The sequence below is a fragment of the Musca autumnalis genome, unplaced genomic scaffold, assembly GCF_047663935.1.
Source record: "Musca autumnalis isolate F117 unplaced genomic scaffold, ASM4766393v1 scaffold_5, whole genome shotgun sequence".
Classification (NCBI taxonomy): domain Eukaryota; kingdom Metazoa; phylum Arthropoda; class Insecta; order Diptera; family Muscidae; genus Musca; species Musca autumnalis.
In genome coordinates this window covers 84,262,944-84,273,355 of record NW_027412088.1, presented here as the reverse complement: position 1 = coordinate 84,273,355, position 10,412 = coordinate 84,262,944, and the positions used below count along the sequence as shown (strand labels likewise).

Below are 10,412 nucleotides of genomic sequence, written 5' to 3'. Positions count from 1 at the left end.
CTGCGATGAGATTGAAAATCAACCCTACTACACTAAAGGCAAATCGGCAGAAACTGCGCTGAATGATGTCCTCGGGTTTATCGAGAGGAATATGGACAACTCAAATTTTACATTAGCAGCCTTTCTAGACGTAGAGGGAGCCCTTAATAACGTTAAGTTGGCATCTATCCATAATTCTCTTATAGGCCTAGGTATATCCTCCATACTAATCAAGCGGATTGACGAAATTCTAAGCAGTAGAATAATCAATTCACATATCGGTGACAGTTCCATTAGGAAGTCTGCCACCAGAGACACAACACAAGGAGAATGAAATGAAATGCTCCTGTAATTTGACAAACTCTGTATCAAAACCATATCGGATATCATGCAAGGAACACTAGTCAGAGTAGCGGTATGAGCTCATGGAAACGACATAGGGGTAAATCTTTTCAGGAATAAGAGGAAAATCGATACATTCAGTGGATGATGTCACACTGAAACTACGTATTTAGACAAAATTATGGATCTTCGGCTGGGTGTTTATGAGCATGGTACGACCAGTTCTCACCTATGGAGCTCTGGTTTGGTGAAACGCTCTAGGCATGAAATCGTATCTGCACGAATTAAACAGAGTCTAAAGAAGGGCATCAATTCTCATCACTGGTGCTACAAAGAGCATTTCAAGGCTACCCTTAACGTGCTACTGGATCTTACTCCGTTAAATCTTGCTGTAGAGGAGCACCTCCCAACATGGCGCAGCTCCCAACATGGCCACGCTGCGATTCCTAGCCAAAGTACAAACAAAAGTACCAACGAGCACGGGGAGATTAAGTCATGACATACCACCACAAACGAACTTCGAGCAAACAATTGTCCACATTCCCCTGGACCCACAACATCCCACCTCTATGCGGTATAGAGGTTTTTCTACTGATGGATCTAAGATGGAAAATGGAACAGGTAACCTACGACTCCTATTTAATTTGAATAACAATTGTAGAGTCTTTCAAGCCGCGATCATTGGAATCAAAGAGGCTGCAGAATTGATTAAAAATAGGAAAAGGGACATCGATGGACCGGTGGCTATATTCGACGATAGTTGAGCGGCCCTCAAATCACTGTAGGAAGTAATAGAGTTAATCGATCATTTACTATGTCGCGGTCCAATATTTACTAGCAGGAGACTGGGAATCACAGGTGAACACACGATCCAATCTCTCATAACCTTCTGTGAAACTGAACCCAAAAGTCTACTTCTTTTTGCTAAAGGTCAGACATTTCGGCAACAAGAATAATTAACCCCACAGCGCTAAAATCTTTCCTTTCCGCACTTCCCAAGATAACACAATGGACCATAAAGTCTCGGAGTGGAGTAACTCTCAAATACGAGAGTTTGCACGGTGTTCATCCTGTTAAAGTATTGAAAGATTAAGATTTTAGGGAGGAAAATTGTTATCAAAGGTTGAAGCGGAAATGTGTATGAAGTATATATTGAATAGTAGAAATTGATAGAAAGAAAGATGATTTAGGTTTAGAGAACCTGGGGGAGTTTGCCGTTCTCCTACCAGGCGCGTCTTCCCGGGTGGCGGATGGGAAGGGGGTCACTGCAATGTGCGAAAACGAAATCGTCCTAGCGCAACCAAAGACGGGGCCGTTTCCGCACATTGTGGGGACTCTGGGGGTCTTTGGACCCCCCGTGGACCAAAAACTGGATCGGGGTAGTCCCCTTAAATAATTAACTAACATGGGTAGAAGAAAAAGAAGGACTAAAGTTACGGTGCAGGGAGTTAATAACCCAGTACCGGCGGCAAGTGTTGGTGTGACCACAAGCCATGTGTCGTCGAGATCAAGTGATTGTGATCCGGCTGTTTTAGGTGTGGATGCCTTGGCACCTACAGCTGTACCTGCTACAAGTGCATCAGTTTCTAACCCCAAAGTTGACGACTCGGTTTTTCGTAAGGATCATGATTTGACCAGGGCTGGTGAAAGCCAGTCCAAGGCAGACAGGACTGCAAGTCCAAGGCAGAAAGCGGACAGCTGCTCAAAGTTTGCTTCGGCCCGCAAAGCATCGGATGCGAGACACTACAAGCGTGCCGTATCCTATCTCCGCAGGTTTGTAGGGAGAGATGCAAACTTGCATTCGGAGAGGGAGGTCCACCTCATCAAGGGCAAGTTGAAGTTTATGAGGAAGTTCGAAAGAATGTACCCTCGTAAATTTCATCGCGAATTCCCGGTGGAGAGGATCTTCCTCCCGGAAGACGTAGTAGAGAAGGCAAAACCTTCTACCTCCGGTAAATGTGCTGCGCCAAAATCTTCTTCTTCGAAAACTAACCCGAACCGAGAGGTAAAGAAAAAGGCTATTGAGAGCACCCCTAAGCCAACAGTCACCCCTAGTGGTGATCGAGCGGTAAAGGACTCTGCCTTAAAGCCCGATTCTGCTCCAAAAGGCAAGGGTGACGCAATCGAAGATGCTGGTCTCAACAGGGAGAGGGCTGGACCAGCTAAGGAAATATCGTCTTCGGGTGGGGAGAACAGCGCCTCGCAGAGTAAATCTGTGAAGCGTGTGCGCTCCTCTGAGGGTCCGCAGCCTTCAGCCAAGAAGACGATGACTTCTCAGCTGATCGAACCATCAACCTCGTATGCAGCGGCCGCTGAGCGTGTGACCAAGGAGAAGCAACTGAGTACGGAGAAGGTTTCCGCCTCTTCTGGAAAAGTTAAATCCAAGGTACGCGGTCAAAGGCGCAATAAGCCATAGGGTAAACCAACTGCTGTGACAGACGATGGCCTGCAAATAGCAATCATCGACAGAGCTGATCCAAATGGAAAAATCAGCGACAGTCACTGGTTGCTATTTGAAACTGGTCTTCGGGCTGCGATAGTTTCTGGACCGGAAGATCCGGAAGACCGTCAGCTTGGCAGCGCCTTCTTGCGTAAGGGTGTCAAGGTCATCAACTGTATGAATGAAAGGTCGCGAGACTTTCTCGTTCAGACAGTGAGTGGTCTTGGTGCTCTGTGGGAAGGAGCTGATCTGGCGGCGGTCTCCCTATCGGATATCCCGTCCAGAAAGGTACTCTCAGCGTGGGTTCCCCCACCTACGGTAAGCAAGGAAATCCTGCTGAGAATGCTGAGGTTGCAGAATCCCAATCTTGTTACAACAGGCTGGACTGTTATTAGTCTAGTCCCCTGTAGCGAGTTGGGTGGCTTAGTGGCCAGAGTGGCGGTCGACCCCCCTGGGGAGTTATACTTAAGAGAACGTGAGGGAAAGCTGAATTTCGGTTCAGGATGGGTTCGGTTTCGACTGAGTCCACCTCACGAAAAACAGTAAGGGTAGGGAAGCGGCAAAGGCTGCGCATACTGCAGATTAATCTGCACCATTGCAAGGCCGCTGCCGCTGAACTGCTCTTGTCCCTCACGAACTCTGAAGTAGACATTGTCTTAGTCCAGGAGCCTTATATCTATAAAAATAAGGTTTCTGGACTAAACAATGCCAACTTCGACGTCTTTGCCGCGTCCGAGGGGGACAAGGTAAGGACTTGTATAGTAGGTAAAAAGAGTTTAAATCTAATCTTTCTATCTAATTACAGTAACGGTGACATATGCACGGTCAGGATGGAGCATGGAGAAAGCAAGGCCACGCTGCTGTCATCTATATATATGCCTTTTGAGGCCCCAGACCCACCCAACCAGTGTGTCCGACGTCTGCTTGACGAGATGATGGGTACCTGTAACGTAATCCTGGGTTGCGACGCAAACGCTCACCATTTCCAGTGGGGCAGCAAGGACACCAACAAGAGGGGTGAGTCCATATTCGATTTTATTTTATCTTATAATTTACGGATATGTAATAGGAGTAGTGATCCAACGTTTAAAATTAGGAACAGGGAAGAGGTCATTGACCTAACCCTTTCTAATTTAGATGACTCTGTCCTGAGGGATTGGAGGGTATCTAAAGAATGTTCCTTTTCGGACCATATGCAGATATTCTTTGATGTCTCTCTGGACAGAGGTCGCCAAATTCCTTATAGGAACCCACGAAGGACAAACTGGGACAAATACACGGAACTAACGAACTCGCAACTAACTCCTAATATTAGTACGGAAACAGTTGATGACCTCAATGGAACCGTAAATAATATCACTGATGTTCTTCTTCGTTGCCATAAGGAGTCCTGTCCACTAACATATCCTGGGAGGAAATCTCAACCGGTGTGGTGGAGCAAGGAGCTTGGCGAACTTAGAAAAACACTAGACGACTGTATAACAGGGCGCATGAGACTAAACTCGATATTGATTGGGACTCCTATAAAGTGAGTTTCAATAAATATAAGAGTGAAATCAAGCGGGCAAAGAAAACATCTTGGGTTAACTTCTGTGAGTCGGTAGAAGGAGTTAACGACGCAGCTAGGTTTCGACGACTACTCTCCAAGGACCCCAAATCCATTGGAAGTATCAAGAAACAAGATGGTGCGTGGACAGACTCCGCCATTGAGACTCTTGATCTCCTTGCGGAGACCCACTTCCCAGGCTGCAAGGATGAGGATACTGTCAACAATGAGCGTGACGACTTCCGAGTTCAGGAGCCTTTGGATTTGGTACTCATTGACAGGGTGGTCAACAGAAGTAGAATTAAGTGGGCGGTCAGCACTTTTAAGTCTTACAAGTCTCCTGGGCCGGATGGCATAACGCCGGCGATGCTACAATTTGCATCACCGACCTTATACCAAATCCTGGAGGAGATTTTTAGGGCGTGCTTGACTTTCTCTTTTATACCGGGGCTGTGGAAGGAGGTAAAGGTAACTTACATTCCCAAAGCGGGAAAACCTAGTCACTCTGCACCTAAAGACTACAGACCCATAAGTTTATCATCCTTTCTCCTTAAGACACTCGAAAGACTGATCGACCTGGAGATAAGGAGTCAGGTAGACACCGTCTCTATAAGCAACTCACAGCACGCCTATGTTAAAGGTAAATCTGTTGAGTCTGCCTTGCATGAGGTGGTCGGCTTCATTGAGAAAAACATGGAAGACTCAAACTTTACCTTGGCTGCCTTTCTAGACATAGAAGGAGCCTTTAACAATGTAAAACTTGAGTCCATCAATCTCTCACTGAAGAAAGTTAATGCACCTGAACCCCTAACGTGCTGGATTAATAATATGCTTCAAAGCAGGATTATAAATTCTAGCATTGGGGAGGTAAAAATAAGGAAAACAGTGACTAGAGGCACCCCTCAAGGAGGTGTGCTCTCGCCATTACTGTGGCTCCTTGTTATAAACAATATTTTGATGGAGCTGGACAATCAAGGTATCAAAGTTGTTGCTTATGCCGATGACGTGGTACTGCTGATTTCCGGTAAATTTCCGTCAACCATTTCGGAGCTTATGCAAGGAGCACTATCGACTCTATCACGCTGGGCCAAGGCTAATGGCCTTGGGGTTAACCCAACGAAGACGGAACTGGTAATGTTCACAAGAAAGCGTAAGCTCGGCGCCTTTGTTCCACCAACACTGGGTGGGGTGCAGCTCCAACTCTCCCCCGAAGCAAAGTACCTTGGCACAATCCTTGACTGTCAATTGCGATGGGATAGGAATGCTGAGGAGCGGGCGAAGAAGGGAATGATTGCACTTTATTCATGTAAGAATTCCATTGGGAAAAGCTGGGGACTAACTCCTTCGATTATACACTGGCTGTATAATACAGTGGTTAGACCCATCCTATCCTATGGTTCTCTCGTTTGGTGGCACTCATTGCGTCAAAAGTCAACATCCACTAAGGTCGATAAGGTACAAAGAGCCGCCGCAACTCTTATTACTGGAGCTACCAGGAGCACGCCACAGGCTGCACTGAACGCAATGCTGAACTTAAGACCACTGAGTATCAGCATTAAGTGTCAGGCAACCAGGAGTGCCCTGCGGCTTCATGAACAGGGTCTTTGGCGTGGTCGTACCTATGGGCATGGGTGTATCCTGAATGAATCAGGTATTTTTGTGAACCATTGTGGCAAAATAAGTGACTATATATCACCAGTCTTGAGATTTGACGATATAGAAGTCATTATACCTAGTAGAGACGACTGGAACCGCAGTAACCCCCCTCTGGGCGGTCTGGCTATATATACAGACGGCTCCAAGATGGAGGAAGGTACCGGTGCCGGTGTCTACTGTGAAAGTCTATCACTTGAACGCACATACAGGCTAGACAGCAACTGTAGTGTGTTCCAGGCTGAAATCTTCGCGATTTGGAAGGCGGCGGAATTGATTAAAAATCTGGATGCAGAAATCTTTGAACCGGTGACTATCTATGTGGATAGTCAAGCGGCTCTTAAAGCCATCGAATCCTGTAACATCAAATCCGACGTCGTCCTCAAGTGTAGAGCAGCTCTGGATGCGCTAACTAACGGCTTTCGGCTATGTTGGGTACCTGGACATCGTGACTACCAGGGTAATGAAAAAGCAGATGAATTAGCTAGACGAGGATCACAGTCCGCTGATCTAGCTATCACTGACTCTATCAAACCACCCATCTGTCACTTTTTCCAAAAAGTCGAAGCGTTCTCTGACGAAAGAGCCAGTGAATTATGGCGCAATGAACCTAGGTGCATTGTGGCAAGATCCATATGGCCGTCTCTGTCAGCCAAAAGAACGAATTCGTTGTTGAACCTGAGCAAAGCGGAAGTGAAGGTAACGACGGGAGTCATCACTGGACACTGCTATGTCAGGGCCTTTACCATTAAATGGGATAGGGATGTTAATGACTACTGCAGACTCTGTGAGGATGAGGAGGAGTCGGAGTCGATCGAACACCTCCTGTGTCGTTGTCCAGCTCTGGCTCGTAGACGACACAGACTAGTGGGTGTTCGTTTTCCGCCGTCTCTAACCTTCTACTCAACTGTGGAACCTACTGTAATCTGCAACATCGTTAAAAATCTAAAGTGGCTGGGAAAGCGCAACCTAAACGCGTAACGCTTTGTTTTTTCGATTATTCTGCCTACCTTGTTTTCTTATCTGTTTCTTAGTTCTTTTAATTCTTTTTATTCCTATTTATCTATTTATTCTATTATTTCTATTCTATCTCTCTTATCTATTTTTATCTCTCTCCACTTTTCTAAAGGATGATCACAATGGACCATAAGGTCTCCGAGTGGCGCAGTCACATTTAGTGGCTGCACATCCTCTAACCTAACCTAACCTAACCTAGGTTTAGAGAAGAGTGTGAGAGAGTTTTCCATATTATGGTGCCGTAGATCCATCACGCTGAAGCCATCTCAGACCTTTGGCGAGTAGAAGTAGGTTTGTTGGCTCGGTTTGGCCGAAGGTTGTCAGAGATTGGATCGTGTGTCCTCCATAATTATCATTCTACGGATCAGGAGCATTGGGCATCGGCAGAATAGGTGTTCGATAGTCTCCATCTCCTCTTCATCATCATCTCCTTCCCATTTGCAGGACATTGCCCTTACTCTGCAGTGACACATGATTACTCCTACAGTTAGTTTCAGGTCGGATTTCCCCATGGAAAATATAGATGTGGTCCTTCGCTTGGAGAGGATGGGCCAGATAGCCGGGTTCGCTGTGCCAAATCTGACTAGGCCTGTCCTGGTAAAGATTCTAAGAAGAGTGCGTGTTGTTTTATCTTGCAGTTTAAGGTGCACCACGATAGTGATAGGAGGAGAGTGATTTACTGCATCGTATAAAACCCCTCTCAGACAAAGAGGTACCACCACAGTGGTGGCCCTTATATGGGAAGGTGTGACAAAAATACGTCTAGATAATATTTCGAACTGAAATTTTTATCAATTGGTCCTCGTGGCCTAAAAACGCTCTAACAAAAATATTGGAGTCCTAGGTACACGTTTTCGCGTGGTTCCCATATAAGGAATCATCCTGAATTGTGGTACTTTACTGTTACACATTTTTCAGCCGAATTCGCTATAATCCGGCACTATGTGTTCTTATGGCATAGTGAGAAAAATTTTCAATACTGGTCCGTGATTTGTTTGGGTTTGAATATTTGGTTGATATATGCAATAAACATCAAACGGAGATAGAAATCATGTAAGGAGTATACATGATTTCTATCTCCGTTTATGTTTATTGCATATTTCAACCAAATATTTAAACCCAATGGGTTTTAATAATGAACTCAGAGTTTAGAACATCACCTTATAAAGAAATGTGATATCGGTCCACTTTTGGCCACAGCCTCCATATAGGGTTTCCATACACTTTCTGAATTTTATAGGATTAAATCACATTTTTCTGCAGAATTAACAGTAATAGCGTATTTTTGGATCTCAGTGTGGGGAAATTTTGGCGTGTTGCAACATTAGGCTGTCCCAGAAAAGAACAAATATTTATTAAAGTGTATAGCCCCAAATGCTTTTATTTTTCTTTCACGAGTTTTCAGTGCGGCTCCAAGTTACCATGATAAAAGAAATCACTAATAGCACAAAAACATTGTAAACATACGCATAAGAGGAAATACAATTACTTTCCAAAAAATATAAATTTAGTACCTAAAAACCGAGTTAAACTTTTGGTCATAACTGCCAAAACCGCAAATTTCCGCTAAAAGTCTAAACAGTTTTAAAATCTACAGACCCTTGGCTTCAATTTGGTACTAGTGGCGATTCTTGCATATGCTTGGAAAATAATTAACACTTTAAAGAAATCCATACATCTACATATATTAAATATTTCCATTTTGACCAATATTATAACCAAAATATTTCGCAACCCTTGCAATTTAAAGGAATTGTTATAAGAAGAAAAACGAAGCTTAGGCAATCTACTAAATGATTCAACTTAAATTAAAATGTGAATAATAGTCCTTGTTTCAGAAACTCGCTTTTAATAAAACTATTTTTTCTCATTTTTAAGTACAGCTTTTTCTCCAAAATTGGTCATGTCTGTAAGGCTTTGTCTCCTAAAGATCCGCGAAAAATGGAAAAACAAGGATGAGTTTCGAAAAATTTAGAATCTTTAGAAGCGATTGGTATCTTTAAAATCTTAAAATGATGTCATGATTTTGTCGTTGGGCGCATCTACTGTGTGTTGGTTTTAGTAAAAAGTCGGAGATAAAACCCATAAGAAATAAAACTCACCGATATTGTTGGTTTATCTAAGAAGAAATTAATATTTTTCATTTTAGGAACAATGGTCATAATATTCATAAATTTGAAGATTGGCAATACATTATGGAAGCTATTTATAAACGGAGGATTTGTAAGGTCACCTGTGTTATTATTTTATATTCTAAAAATTTGCCAAATTATTTATCTACCATGGTTTTTTCGACCTCTCTTTGACATAAGTTGTAAGTTGTTTAGCTGGCCCATGGACAGCATCTTCATATTGCATATCATTCAAAGGCCATAAGAAGTGTGTGTGTGTTTGTTTTTAGATTTTCCATCTAACGGCAGCGTTCGATAACACACAGGTGCGACAATTTCTATTACAGACTTGTTTTACTTTTTTTGCAACAGCAGCAGTTGCTGCAGTTCCCGTATGTTGTAGTGGCAACAACAATTTACTTGTTTTTGGCGCTGTGGCAAAATAAGCATGTTTAAACAAACAACAATAACGTTTTCATAAATTACGCACCGGTGTTAAAACCATTACGTAGAGCTTGGACTTTTTTTATTTAAACACCAACCATGGATTAGAACGTCTCTAATTTGGAAACACAAGCAGAAACAATAGCATCCCGGTAGGAGCCATTATCCAACGTTAAGAACGGTAACTGAAATTATGACGACGATGATGATGATCCTGTTTATGTAGCTGTTTGTCTCAAAAAATTTCTTTAAAAGGAAGAAATTAAATGAGGCCATAAAAAAGTTGTTACACGATCTTGGTTGTGATGCAGAAAATTGGCATCAGTTGTGGAAATGAAACTGCAACGATTTTATAACACTTCTTTTGAAGTTTTTTTGTCCACTCGAAAAACATCATTAGGTGTTATTTAGAAGTGGTCGGCATCGTGTAAGTGCATTCATTTAAAATTTTCTAAGAAAAAAAAGTTAAAAATAAATTTATTACACTGGCCAATACCACATTTTTTCTTTCGATTTCTTTACAGATTCTAACTCAAATTGGCGAGTTTTTTTAAAATTCGGGAACAGTTTTTCTCTATCAGCTGTTGTTTTCGAGATATAGCTCAGGGCCCTATTTTACGATACTAGATTTTCGTTATCCTACATGTGAAATTAAAGATGTGAAAAGGGGCTTAACATCCAGGAGGTTACACCCATTTTGACATATTTATTTTCACTGAAAGATAGCCGTAGAAGTTCCAAGCATTTTGACATACAATATAAGATATCCACTGGTTGTTGTATTGTAATTTAATGTACTGCTTTTGGAAATAACTCGCCAATTTGAGTTGGAAACAGTAAAAAATTCAAATGAAACGGCCAACTTTTTCATTTTTTGACC

At 42.9% G+C, this 10,412-nt stretch overlaps 1 protein-coding gene across 2 annotated transcripts; it reads left to right on the top strand.

The window, feature by feature from the left end:
• The first annotated feature begins 3,003 nt into the window (after positions 1–3,003).
• LOC141406649 (uncharacterized) lies at positions 3,004–7,166 on the top strand. 2 transcript variants are annotated; one of them, XM_073992514.1, is made up of 3 exons: positions 3,024–3,507; positions 3,567–3,778; positions 7,090–7,166. In XM_073992514.1, exons 1-2 carry the CDS (start codon positions 3,265–3,267, stop codon positions 3,567–3,569), a joined length of 246 nt encoding a protein of 81 aa, XP_073848615.1. In that variant the 5' UTR covers positions 3,024–3,264; the 3' UTR covers positions 3,570–3,778; positions 7,090–7,166. The 2 variants fall into 2 exon arrangements, with proteins under 2 accessions (XP_073848614.1, XP_073848615.1); XM_073992513.1 differs by having other exon boundaries at positions 3,004–3,778.
• Positions 7,167–10,412: the final 3,246 nt, after the last annotated feature.

Bases quoted from the DNA above. Each gene is read 5' to 3' on its own strand.
- LOC141406649 (XM_073992513.1), top strand. From the start codon at position 3,265: ATGGGTTCGGTTTCGACTGAGTCCACCTCACGAAAAACAGTAAGGGTA.